We start from the raw sequence: 14443 nt of genomic DNA, 5'->3' as shown, positions 1-14443 counted from the left end.
TGCATATCCACGCAATAACATCAGGGACTTTGGACTGCATACTGCAGCATTTATCGCCTGTTAGAAGTTAATATTCTACACATCTTTTGCAGATTTATACTTATTTTGTTACCAGTTGAAGATCTGTAAAGGTTAAACAATAAATAGCAGCATTGACCTTTAAACATAATTAACTATGACAGCTAAATAAATGGTATAATATATTAAATACCAAATTTATATGTGATTTGCATAAAAATACATGTAATGATCATGTCTGCCCTCCAGGTGTTTGTATGTGGGAAAATTGCTGAGGGATTGGACGTATCGAAGATTATATGTAATTGTCCCTGAGTTATGCTGAGTATGACTAGTGTTAGACATACAGTATATTCAAGAAATGTTTTTGTATGCCTGTGCAACCTTGCGTTCTTGAGTTTTCAATTTTACACTTGAAAATATGTCACCTTAAGTATGCAAAGAGAAAGTGCAAGTGTCTAGAGTTTTGAAACACATCCTGAAATGCATAGAACTTGTATTTTGTTTTTACTTAGAACATGAAATACCTCACGAGATTATTCAAAATATGTTAAACTGTATTCAACCTCTTGCAAAAAACTGAAAGTAAACAGGTTGATGTTAATATTTTAATATTAATGGTATATTTCAGTTATATATTATACTACTGTATAGCTGACAGTTCTCTCTGTTGACAAATGTGAGGTGTGTTTAAAGCCATTTTCCTAACTTTGAGAAAAATACTTTCTTCTGTAGCAAACAGCTTATCTTATACCATGTGCTTGTACTGTTGAATGATATGAGATCTTTCACTTCTTAGCCATTTCTTCCCTTTTGAATGTATGGTTAAGTTTTGTTTTCATAATGTACATACTGGTTATATACCAATGCTTTACTAAAATTGCTTAATATCAAGTTAAATACTTAGTGATTAAAGGGATGATTATGCTTATGGTTTACTGTTTCATCTTAGCAAACATAACATTTTCAAAAATAAACCTAGTACATTTTTATTTTGTTTCTTTATTAGCAAGTTTGCACATTGCCTGCAGCTTCCTGACAGTACTGTCACTGCCAGTTTTTATATTTGTTAGAAAGAATGAATGATGGTGTAAATAGATATTACAGCCGAATGTAATTTTGTAAACTAACAAGTTTAGACACCTTGTTATTGTTAAGCACTTCACTTGCTGTTTCATAATATTCTTCCTCCCATGTATCATATTTTTTAACTTATTTTGTTAATTGTATGTAAAATGTAGTAGAATGAATGGAAGCTTTATCTTAAACATAGATTTGTTATGAACAGTTAGCTTTGTTTCTTCCCTCATTGTGACTAGATTAATTTTCTTTTTTGCAAATGTGTTAATGTCTGTTGTTTATCCTAATGCTGCCCTCCTTCTAGGACTACTAGCTGCAGAAAGTAGGTATCAACCTTGTTACTTCTCAGTTTGGATCTAAGTGTATGCATCTTCTATTATCAAACTCATTTAATTTTCTCAACAAATATTACTGCCTTATCCTATACAGTCATTTATTTTCCACTTTCATTTGTCATGGTATTATATTTCTGAGAAGTGCCAAATATAAATATAAAGTTGTTAACAAAAACCTAAATGTATTTGAACATGATAAAAGTTAAGATAAGGCAGTATTAAAAAGATTACATTTTTCTTTTCACTTGATTACTGTACTCCATGCTCTACACATTTGTATTTGTATATTTACATGAATGTTTGTTTTGCATGCTTGACATTTGTGTGACATGCTATTTTCTTAATCTGAATTTGTGTTATGCCACAACAGGTGAGCAGACTGCAATGTGTATTTATATTCCTCCTCAATATTTTGTTTTGTTTTAGAGTATATCACAGAAAATTACATTTATGTTGATAATTTAATATGACTTGTGTGACTTATTTTAAACAGTTAAAAATTTTGTATTTGAAAACCAGCTGCTGCGTGTGTCTTCAAAATTGTCTTTTCAGTATTACATGTAACTTTTTTTCAAGTGCATTGATGCTGCATTATGTAGTTGTTGTTCACCAAGCATTTTGTACTTTTTTAATTGAAATTCACAAAGAATAGAATAGAAGGTACAGTGTAAGGAGACATAAATGTGGAGAAAGACATTTCCATATTCGGTGGAAATGGAAACAGAAATGGTCTATGTTTAAAAAATAAACAAAACCAGTTGTCATTAGAAGGAAAAGAGAATGTAAAATATTTAGACAATAAATCTAGATCAATTGAAATTTTTTTCTTGGGTTCATTTTTAAGTAAAAAAAAAAAAGAAAATTAGTGTTTTGTTGTTCTAAATAAAGTTAAAATTTTGGGTGCTAATATTTGGGTCGACACTTTGATGAAGATGTACAATACTTTTGAAAAAGCCCCCAAAACTATTATAACAATGTATTGCCTCATATTCTAAACTTATATTACTATATTGTTTAGCTTGTGACAGATAGGTGGCGCTATCGCTCCCTTGAACCCTTGACCAAGATGTCAGACACGAAGTAAGAGTCCAAAAGTTTGACTTTATTTTCCAGTAATGTGCACAAAGCACTCTCCTCCCCACTATATTCATAAATCGCAATACAAATCACTAATAAACAATAATTCTCCACTCCCAGACACGTTGCCACCCTTCCACCCAGCTCAGCTCGTCATCTGGGAATTCCCAGAGTCCTTTTATAGTTCCTGACCTGGAAGCGTTTCCCATCCTTCAGTTCATGATTCCTTATCACTTACAGGTCAGATACAAAGTCCTTTTCTTCACCCCAGAAGTACGTCATTCCTCCTGTCCATGTGACTCGAACGTACTTCCGGGGTGTAGGGCAAATAGTAGTCCCTGGTTCTCCCTGGAGCGACCCCTGGTGGTCCCGACGTTATCCAGCAGGGCTTTACAGGAAAACTCCATAGTCCATGATGCCCTGCTGGAATTTGGGGCATCTCCATGTCGCAGGGAGGTCTCCCTCTGACGTCCTGGGGGTATTGGCCGGGATAAATGGCCGGCCATGGACCACAAGCTATATAAGAATTTTTCCAGTGTATGTATACTTTTTGTAAAATTTTTGTTGGAATGCTTTTCAACAGCTGTTACTGGTAGTTTTATTACTGAAAAATGAGCAATAGAGTGTGTTAAAATAAAGAAAATTTATATCTTTGAGTCACAGTTCTGACTTTTATCCTATCGAGCATCTGTGGGAAGACCTAGAAATTGTTCTCTGGCACTGCACCCAACGGCTTGAGCAATTTTGCGTAATGGGTAAATCTTCACCACTACATTGTTCAAAATAAACAGAAACATTTAAAAACACTAATAGCTGTGAAAGGCCATTTACTCACATACCACAAAGAATAAATGAATATATAAAAATTGTTGACATTTCAGTTTTTCCAATTTATTAGTTTTATAAAAAATGTTTCAAGCGGAAATGTGAAAAAGAGTGATAGATTTGCAAATGAAAACCACAGTCATTTTGATCAAAAGTTCTGGTTGTGAGAATAGTTAAATTAACTATAGAGTACCTACTGTACAAAAAAAATTTGGAATTTTTATATAGTAGTTAGATATAACTTGAGACAGTGAAATGCAACCTTGAAATAAGTACCGAAATTTTAAATATGTGACCATTTCTACCAGAGAATGGCCAGTAAAAATAAAGTAATCCAGCATTTATGTATACATGTTTGTAAAATCTTGTTCATTAAAGAGGAAGGAACCAGTTTTTGTAGCTATTGTTTGATAAGATATCTCAAGATCCTTTGTTTATTAAACTTAATGAATAATTTGAGCAGGCAGTTTTATATTGGAAACAATATTCATTTAACCCAGTAACAAATGAGCTTTAGAATATGGATATGTTCCTTTTCAATAGGATTGACCAGCATCTCTCCTCAGAATAGGCTTATATTTTTAATAAGAAACCTGAGATATGATTTGTTGTAACTGCTTGAAATGATTATTGTTTACTTATTTTAACTTTTTAATCTTTGTCTGTGTAGATTTTTAGAGAAGATTTAGTTGCATCTTTAATCTTAAGAAAATTGCAGGCTACATCCACTGCAAATGTAGTGAATTTCAAATCAGTTGCTTCCCAGCTATGCATGTGTTTTGTTTTTTTTTTCTTTGTAAATTGTATTAGTTATTTTTGCTTTTTGACTTCCCCAGTTTGTTTTACTTCAACTTATTTAACTCACTTTTTTTTTTTTTGGTCTGATATAGTCTCTTCTGATTGTAGTCCTTTTAAACAGAATACTATCTTGTCTAAAATTGATCAATTTTTTATTCCAGAGTTTATGCCGCCAACATCAGTTTTTAATTTTAAGCATTTTGATACATCTCCTATCAAAATTGATTCAAAAAGTAAAGGATTTTAAATGAATCAACATATTCTTTGCAAGCTAGCTTCTGTTTTGTTAGGTTTCAGTATTTGAATGCATTTGGTTTTTGCTACCTGCAGTTCTTTGGGTACAAATTAAATAGATGTGATTATATCTTTGGAATTATAATAAAGCTAAGATTTGTTTTTTCTTTATTCTATTCAAAGCTTTTGACAAATAATTTTTATGAATTTACAATTTACCTTGCACCATTAAGCAAATCTCTACAAAAGCTCATTACAGCAGTTGCACAATCATTTTTCATAATCAAATTAAAATGAGCTTTGTGTCTGTAGCATTCAGTTGCTTACAAGTGAATATGATCTAAAACAGGCAAAGGTATAGTCTTTATCTTCTTTGGTTATGTTGTTAGAATTAAAGCTACAGAGTACTTGATTTGATTGCTATACACAGTGCTATAAACCAAACTTATAAACTTTTGACTTATGGGTTTCTTTTCTGGTTGTAAAGTCGCAACTCAATCCTTCTATAATATCAATACATATGGTGCCTAGTTTATTATTAAAATTACCCAGACTTTTGTATAGTAAGGGCATGATGTCTGTCCACTGTATTTTAAATACAGACATATCCAGTGATCCCACTTATTATGGCACTAGGCAGCATTGTATGCAAAAAAGATCAGGGTTAGGGCAGGTGCTGCAAACTAATAACCAAAGCACACATGGTGGACTGAAAAGCATGCATTGAATTCCAGCAATTTAGGGAATAATAGTAACTTTTCTATTTTCAACTAAGGTTCTAAAGGGACGTTGATAATAGTTTCTGGTTTCTTTCCAGAAACGTGCAAGATTGACACTAGATATACAGCCCAAGATAAGATATTTTTAAAATGAATGTGAATAGTATCATCAGATATGGGGAAAATTTCCAGGTTGTTACTCATAACATGTCATCTAAAGGTAGCCTTTATTATTGAATAGTAACATTCTGCTTTATTTTTGTAATGCTGTTTACTCTTATGGGTGAAAAAGATAAAAACTAAACAACTTCATTATGTTGTCCATAAACTTAGGAAATTTTAAGTGGGTTTGTCTGTATTATGAATAGTCAATTTAATTTATTAAGATTTAAAATTTTAGATACTTTAGCATCTTTTTATATACACAGAATATTACATTTAAAGCATTTAGATGGTAGTAACAAGGACATGAAAGGAAAAAAAATACTTATTATACAGTTGCTGTTTGACAGTGAAATCATATTTTTATACAGTTTAAAAAGGTGTTTAATATTGAGCATTGCAGGCTTTTTTTGGATTAAACCTTGCCAATTAGTTATCACAGTTTAGAAATTTTCCTCTGTGATTTTCTGTGAACTAATGTCTATATGCAATGTTCATATTATTGTTACAGAGCGAAATTGTAATTTAATAAATTAACAGAGATTGTCTTTAGGAAGAAGATATTGGTCTTATGTGAGTTTTTTATGCATGTGGCTTAATATTTTGCATTCAAATTAAAGTGCTCTACTATAATGATCAGAAACATAATGATGCATCCTCTGCAGACAGTGATTATTCTTCTGTACTCTACTGTAGTGTGTGAATGCTGATTCTGTCCTCTCCTTGTACTTTTTTGTACCTGTCTGCATAATGAGCAACTGTTTCCAGAGTTAGCATCCCTACCTCATATATGGAGTTCCCCCACTTTCCTGGAAAAGATGATTATCTAGTGGGCCTAAATTATCTTTTCTTTTTCATAACATTAGCGTTTAACCATGCTTTTACAGCAGGTGCTCACATGCCTAATGAGCAACAGACACTATAAAGAAAGCAGCAATAAAGTCAAATGACAATATGTGGAGCGTAATATGCTATAAAAGATGGCTGTCAGTAAATAATTTGTTTAAAAGTATACAATTTTAAGAGTAAGGTGCGTTGTTTGATTTTCCAGTAAATCTTTCTTAAAACTCATCCTATATTCTCCTTAAAAAAGTAAAACAAAGGAGCCCAGAGTTTGCAGTTATTTTTGTGACATGAATCAATTGAGCATTTACATGAAACTGCATACTACTGAGGCTGAGGAGGAACATTTTATGTAATTTGTAGAAGTTTCTTATAGTCTGAATGTTGTACCACTCAGGTGCCGCAGGAAGCCAAAAAGTGATCAAATTTAGAAGAAGGAACATAATAACTTGATAATTAAACAATTGGGTACTGGATTGGGTTGTGTATTCTTATTCTTGGTGCTGCCCTTTGGTTCATTATAAGCAGCTAATTTAATAACATGTTAAAAAAGGACATATTTCTAAATAATTGTAATTCAAACAATTTCTTTACATATCAAACAAGCAAATTTAAAAAATGGCATTGCTGGAGGTTTTTTTTTTTGATGCTTTGAAATTCTCATCTCACAGAAGCCAACACAGATCACCTTGTTCTTTTAAGCTTTTCCTTCATATTCTATGACATCATCTGTTTCTTTTGAAGCAGAATAGAAGCAAATGCCTTCTATAGTATGATTTTTTTTTTTACTGTGAATGTTGTGATTCCGGGTATGGATCTTAAGATACTATTTATTAATGTTATGGGGCATAATACCCTCTTTTAGAGATTCCATTATCAACTGGTTGTTACATTTTATGTATTGTAGAAAATGATCTTACTAAGAATGTTAAAGCAAGTTATAAAAATGTACACATCTTTATTATTATCTGACTGCTTAAAAGAAAAGAGAGATTTTGACATTTAATGATTCTTTATATGTACAAATTAATACATTTTCTATGGGCTGCTTTATTATTCTGGTAATATTAATAACAATGCTTACTGTATACTGTTGTTAATATGTGTACTCCACTTATATTTCTGTCTAAACTTTGGAAGCAAGTCAGGGCTGTTATGATAGTTGTAAATTATACACAAGACTAAATTAATAACTGTATGATGCTTAGAGGTGTTTGCATGCTACTTACTCTCATTTCAGTTAGTTTTTAGTTGATAAATGAATTTTATAAGGAATGTAATCTTCCACTGGTGTGATTATTTTCCAATTATAAAGAACTGGATGAATCCCCAATTCTACCTAGCAGTAGGCTTTACATACTCAACAATGTTTTGCTTATGCTACAGTTTCTTTCTACTTGTAGTTTGAGCAGTTACTTTCAGAATTTATTCATACTAATGCTGACTCTGTGTCAAATAGTGCTGCATTATGGTGTCTCCATAAGGCATATATAAGATGTGTTTTCATTCTGTTGGCCTCTAACGAAAAAACAAGTGAATTGAAAAAGGCAGTCAATACTTAAGTACATATTCTAGAACCTCAGCATACATTTTTTTATATATTATCAATTCCAATTAAGCACCTTAATGAACTTGATCACTGCTGATATAAATGCGCTAAAATTAACTAAGAAAAATACATTTATTACTCTCAAAATGTCAGGTCATGGCTAAAAAATGTTGAATTTCAAATGGTTAAAAGCTATTTATTTTTTATTGGAAATAATTTGCATATTATCTGCACTTAATACTCCATCTCTGAGGTTGAGGCTTTTTTAATCACATTTGTAATAAATAAATATGCAAATACTAATTAGAGGAAGTCAAAAATGACATGGCAATAAAAGCATCAATACATACTGTATAAAAGCATGCCCAGCCTCAGGTAGCAGTAGTGAATTACAGTGGAGAGATGATGGGGTGGCACAAAAAAATATGTGGAGATCAAGTCAGAATTCCTCTCCAAGTTAATCAGAACAACTTCTACATAAAATTGCCACTTAGAAAAATTTGAGCTGGTTGAACCATTAATTCTATCAACAGAATGAGCAAGAGCTATAAGGCTGTACAAAGAGGATTTCCAGAAAGCTAAACTAAAACTACATTTGCAGTGATTGTGCAAAATAGATCAATGAAAAAGAGTTGGGAAAAGGATAGAGAAAGTGATAAAAGATCCAAAAGAAAGAAAACTTAAAGAGTAAGGGGAATATAACAGGAGAGGACTGAAGAATGAAACTGTTACAGAGCTCGCCAAAAGGATGAAACTTTAGGACATTTCCAGGTACACATGATAAAAAAGTAGCTGGAATTGTAGAAGAACAAAGAAAGCAAACAGGAACATTAGAAAGGCCAATACCAAAATGTTTAGGGGACTTAAAATACTGTACACAAAAAAATTAAACTGTGCTAGTTGCTGATTGGGATTTTTAGAAGCAAAAGTTATTGGGTCTGAATCAAGTGGCTCATAGTTTTAAATCTGCTGCTACTATTGTATTAGGTCTTAATGTCATTTTCCTGAGTTCACTGGTTATATTTGTCAGATGTTTTGCATTAATTTAAGTCTGAGATTCATGTAAGTCATTCTGTCTTGGTCCTGTATTCAAAAAACTTTAGCTAGAGCTTTTACAGAGGACTTATTATTATCAATCACCTTTTTCCAAATGAAACAAGGCAGATTTGCCCACTTACACCTTTTGTTTTTTGCCCTCATTATGGAGCCCTTAGTTTGACACATATGCTATCATCAGGGGTATTCAAGAATGGAACAATGGCCCGTATAATTGGAGTCTATGCAGATGATTATTTAACTTGCATCAGGAGTGATTTCTGAGTGTAGTTTGACAAAGCACAGTGTTCCAGCAACGCATTGATAATCTCTCACTTTCTGCCTCATTTGTTTTAGAAGTGTTAATTGCGAAAATATTGAGGAAATATTTTGAAGAGTAGATGCTGCTTGATCTAATATATATCTCATCAGGCCTTAAAGGACATTTATAATCTTTCTGTTGTCCTGTGCTCTTATAATATTGGGGTCAACAGAGAAATTAATATTTCAAGTAAGGCATCATACATATATTACACATAGTCTTTTTATAGATTTAAATAAATCATGGCAATTTTCTTACCTTAACATTTTGATTACTCAGACTGTTTGTTTGGAAAGAGGGGAAGATTTTTGATTTCCACTCACCATGGACTTTTTTTTTTCATTTGTTGAAAAGTTAGCGCTCTTTTGTAGTGTCACTTTAGAGACTGTCTTGGATATGATATTTTATTCATATGTGTATTTAAGATAATAAGCAACCAGAGCATATTTTATTGGCTGAAAAATATTTAATATACAATAATTGCACAGTTTCAATCACTATATAGGTATGTGGATTTTATTTTCTACAAGCTATTATATACATTTTTGTTATCTTACAGAAAAATTGATTAATCTACATGTAGTTTAAGCCTCAAGGTACTACAGTAAATGTAGTTGTCTTATAAGCCCCTTGATTCCACTAAAATAGTACTTTACAACAACAACATTTATTTGTATAGCACATTTTCATACAAATGATACAGCTCAAAGTGATTTTACAAGATGAAGAAAGAAAAGTTTATATGAAACAAAAATAAGATTAGGCAATACTAAGTAACAAAGAATGAAGAAAGGTCATCTGGCCAAGAGAATGATCTAAATCAGTCCTCATGGTTTTCAGACTTCACATGAAAGAATTTGATGATGATGGTCATGTGGACATCTGGGGTACTGCCTTCAGTCCATCAATGCAGGGACTTCATGGTGCCTTGATCAGATGGTATACACAATACATTGTTGTTTGCTCCCTTTAAAAGGGACAAAGCATAAATTTTGATGAGGATTTTTTTCTCTTCTACCAAAACTTACTGTACTTTGTCTACAGAACTGCTCAAACGGAAATGACTGTTTTTGATTGTTTATCTTGCTCTGGTTTTACTCGGACTTCTAGCTAGAACTTTTCAGTTTCTCATGTCACATCTTGCTGGATTCCATCTCTCCCCTATTAACAATGTGTATGTGTTTTTCTTTATGAACATGCTTCGTGTAACTGTGGTCAGAAAACTTGTCAATTAGCAAGGCATTGGTTCAAAGGTTAAGCCATTAAGAACAATACAGTAGATTTTACAACCACAACCTATGTGATCATTCAAGAGTTGCAAATGAAACATCTAAGGTTAAGTAAATAATCATCTGGCATAAATACCTCCATTAACTAGACATAGTTTTTTTCATGTTGTAGTTAAGTATATAACTACTATTTAGTAAATAACTACTTAGCACTCCTTGTAAAAATTTGTAAGAATGTATTTTTGTTAAAAAAATATTAATCTCTTGCTGATGGCTTTGTTATTCTTTGAATTAACTTGTTTCAATTAAAAGTCAGATGTTTCTCATTTTTTCAGTGCAAGATGACAGTTCTTTAACAAACAGTGATTTTTCTCTAACCCATCTTACTAATTTTTACAAGGGGTGCCAATAATAGAGGAATGGCACTGTATGTAAATCAAATAGAAATCTGCTATTTTTCTGCTTTCTTTGTAGATATTAATTTATCTTCAATCCTTATAACTATTGAATACCTATTTAAATTATGTTTTAGGAGGCCTATTTATTGTCATGTAAGGTTTAACAGCCATTTCTTATTTTCTTTCTTTATTCTCTGTTATTTTATGGTAATATCTGTTTTATGCTAAAATTCCTTGAAATTGTTCATTTGTTTATGAAGCATATCATTTTGCAAGGATATTTTGTACTCTTTTCTGAAAATGATTATTTTAATTATATTGTTTACTTCATGAAAAAAAAATTGACTTGCACTCTTCAAAGCTATTCAATGTGAATTTCACAGGTTCATAAGGAAAGGCAAAAAAGGCAAAGGCAAAACAATTTTTATTTTTAAATAGGTATGTCAGTTTCACAAGGAATATAAGAGACCCCTTATTTACTTTTTTGTTAGAGAAATATTTAAGTTTGCTACAGGTGCAGTCACACACAGATAAAAGCACAAATACCAGTCAGAGGTCATTCTTATTTATGTGGCTACTGTTTAGTAACAGTCAGTGAATGCTTTTTGTATTTGTCCACTCTCAGGGGCTGTTTCACAGGTGCTAGACAGCCTAGAAGAGATCCATGCTCTGACAGACTGTAGCGAGAAGGACCTGGACTTTCTGCATAGTGTCTTCCAGGATCAGCACCTCCACACTCTACTTGATGTAAGTCAATCATGGTTGTTTCTTTCTTTTCTCTTCAGATGTCACCCTTTATAACTCTTTAAAAGATTTCTAAAAGAAGCTCTTTAAAATTTTAGCTTTTGTTTCACAAGTCATTGTCTTTATTCCTTCGTGCTTGATTCTTTGCTTGTTGGCTTGTTAGCAATGTGATGTAAGTAGCAATTTATTAAAGGTGATATTCCTAAATATGTAATGTAATAGATGGAGCTGGTAATAAGTCAGAGTGGTATGAAATTCAGACTAGACCAAGGAGGTATTTAAAAAATAACATTTTGCTGCATGTGTAAAGTAAAATATTTTTGTTTTGTTATCTATATGTAGTAAATTCTTATTACTTCATAGACACTGCATCAGGGGTTCAAATCCTGCACCTAGTCATTTTCCATTTGGAGTTTGCATATTGTCCCTGTATCTGTATGAGTTTTCACCTGGATACTCAGGTTTTCCTTTTGTACCCACAAGATGCTCAGAGTGAATATTAAGTGAATAGGAGATTGTAAATTAACACTGCTTGAGAGTGGGTGTTTGCATGAGTAGACCATGTGTTTTTGTGGTATTTTGCTGTTATCATTTTCTGATTGCTAATATTTTGTATATTCTAATTCTGCGTGAAGATTTGATAGTTTGAAGATAATGTTTATATGTCTCCATTTCTTTTGAGAGAGAAATTTGTTTGATGTTCTTGTTTTTATTTTATTTTCTTATATATACTGTATTTATATTATGTAGTACCTGCCAAATTATACAAAGTGTACACCACATGTGTTTCACCTTAATTGGGGCTCCTCAAGTGTATGCACTTTTGCTTCGACATCAGCGCCTGAGGCAGAGCCTTAGACATTGTGCCAGGGTGTAGACTGGAGTATTGCATGCATAGGTCTGATCACAATCTGACTGATCACAATCTGATACTTGGGTGGTTACCTGCCAGGTAACGCTTGTCATTGGTCAGCCAGTTGTCTGCTTCTTGCAACTAAGAGGACGTGGCAAATGTCTGCCGTCTGACCAACCAACCACAAATGTTATCTGCTAGGTAATCACCCAAATATCAGATTGTGATCAGACCTATGCATATATATAAAACACCTTTGGAAGGCGGTGCCATTAAAGCCAGTATGTATACTAGAGTTTGAGTTATTGAATTGACAGAAATATAGAAAATGAAGACTTGCACCAGTAGATTCCTGGTGTGCACTAAAGAATATCAATACTGCAGATTTGTGCTTTTAATTAAGTTAACTGTCCAGGAAAAGAAATATGTCAAAGTATATTTATCCTTTATAAAAATGTTGCACATGTTAATGATTGATGGAATGAAATGTTATAATAAATGATATTCATATCACAGGATAAAAGCAGTATAAACAACTGACATTTTACTTTGAGCATTAAGTTTAATAAGTTATCCATTAATCTGCTATTTGACAATATGCACATGTAGCATGTAATAAAAATTTAGGTCTTGTTTTTCTTTTTGTTGTTACAGTAAATCACTAGGGTTTTATTTTTTTAAATTTCATAGTCCCAATTTTGGGATCATGCTTTTAGAAATGTTATAAATTGTATCCTTTTTTAATATATGATCAAACTGATATGAGCACTGAATATTGTAAATTAAATGTGTGAATAGATGAGACTAGCACAGAAGCAGTGTCAGTAGCTGTCTCCATTGTAATTTGTAAAGGCACAGGTATAAGGGAAATAATTATACATGTTGTATGAGGAATTTTATTGTGTGTGCAGTTGAGACAGACCAGTTTAAAATGAACAATAAAACAAAATTAAAAAGCGTGTGGAAATAATTAGCCATTGAATATCCAATATTTCAGTATGGTAAATAAAGGCATATTATGATTTGAAAGTAAGAATTTATGGTGAAGCAGATATAGTCGATATGGTTTAGATGTACAGAATGAAAAAACTGAGTGCGCTGTTTCAGAAATGCACTGTGATGTAGGTATAGAGAATAAGGCCAAAGGATACATACAGTACATGAATAGAAGTGGTTATTGATGGCCCGAGAAAAAAAGTTCTTGTTACTACAAAAGATGAGATTCCTTTTTTTACAAGTGTATAACCAGTTCTATCCAACACAGATAACTTCGATACCAGTTGTCTTGTCTTACTGTCTTTTCTGCCTACTCCAATATTTTATTGAGTACATTGTATGTATTAATATTCAACAGCTTTGTATTTTGTATTGTATTCTTTGTACTGTACTTCAAAAGAAATATATATATAACAGTGTTTTGTGTAAAGTTAATAACAGTACTTTTATTGATTTTTATTTGTATTATATTATATTGTATTATATTACAGTGTCACAGTGCTTAAAATATGTCCTCATGGAATTTTAAACATCTTTTCTCATTTTCTCATAAATGTCTTTTCTCATTCACAATAATTCTAGGAAGTGTCTAAACATTGTGGTAAACAGGCCAACACAGACACAGAAAGGCAGACATCGTTTATTTACACTACTATTTACAAGTATGGAACACGCACAACCCACTGCCGCAGCACGAGTCACCCCAAAGTCCAGGCTCCAGCCATCGAATGGAGAGAGGCAGCCCATTTTATACACACCCGGGTGTGCTCCAGGTGTCTTCCAATGAGCTTCCACTGGCACTCCCCAGTGTGGCAGAAGTACCGGCTCCGCACCCAGAAGCACTCCGGGTGTCCCTGCTCCTCTTCCCACCAGCACTTCCGGGTGTGGCAGAAGTGCTGAGGTTCAGGGCTCCAAAGGCATTGGGGCACCCCCTGGCGGTGACCACTGGCCCTACGGGTCCCCAAAGCCACCAGGGCAGTCGCCCCCACGTGCCACAATATGTTGAAATGGGTGCTTCCATTGTCATAAAAATATACAAGGAAGAGATTAATAAAACAAAAGTACTTGATGCGGTAAAATTTTTGAGTCCTTACTTTCACACCTCTTCAAGACCATAAAAGCATTTTACTTGGCATCTGTCATTTTTCTGCACCCTTTCATCCTCTCAGCAGTGTGTATTTGCAAAATGCACCCAACAGCTCTAAGGTCCACTAATGTGTAGTAAG

At 32.8% G+C, this 14443-nt stretch overlaps 1 protein-coding gene across 11 annotated transcripts in view; it reads left to right on the top strand.

The window, feature by feature from the left end:
* The window catches only part of caska (calcium/calmodulin-dependent serine protein kinase a), a 509789-nt gene that overhangs the window by 362427 nt on the left and 132919 nt on the right, over nucleotides 1–14443 (top strand). For 7 of the 11 annotated variants that reach the window (XM_039745129.1, XM_039745125.1, XM_039745123.1 and 4 more), the window contains exons 11-12: nucleotides 1403–1420; nucleotides 11250–11371. In XM_039745129.1, the coding sequence (XP_039601063.1) occupies nucleotides 1403–1420; nucleotides 11250–11371 (140 nt within the window). The remainder of the gene's footprint in view (nucleotides 1–1402; nucleotides 1421–11249; nucleotides 11372–14443) is intronic. The other 4 variants (XM_039745124.1, XM_039745131.1, XM_039745134.1 and 1 more) reach the window with 1 other exon arrangement.

Source organism: Polypterus senegalus, chromosome 2 (genome assembly GCF_016835505.1).
Source record: "Polypterus senegalus isolate Bchr_013 chromosome 2, ASM1683550v1, whole genome shotgun sequence".
Classification (NCBI taxonomy): domain Eukaryota; kingdom Metazoa; phylum Chordata; class Cladistia; order Polypteriformes; family Polypteridae; genus Polypterus; species Polypterus senegalus.
The sequence above is the reverse complement of the archived record's forward strand: the minus strand, read 5'-3'. Positions and strand labels throughout refer to the sequence as shown.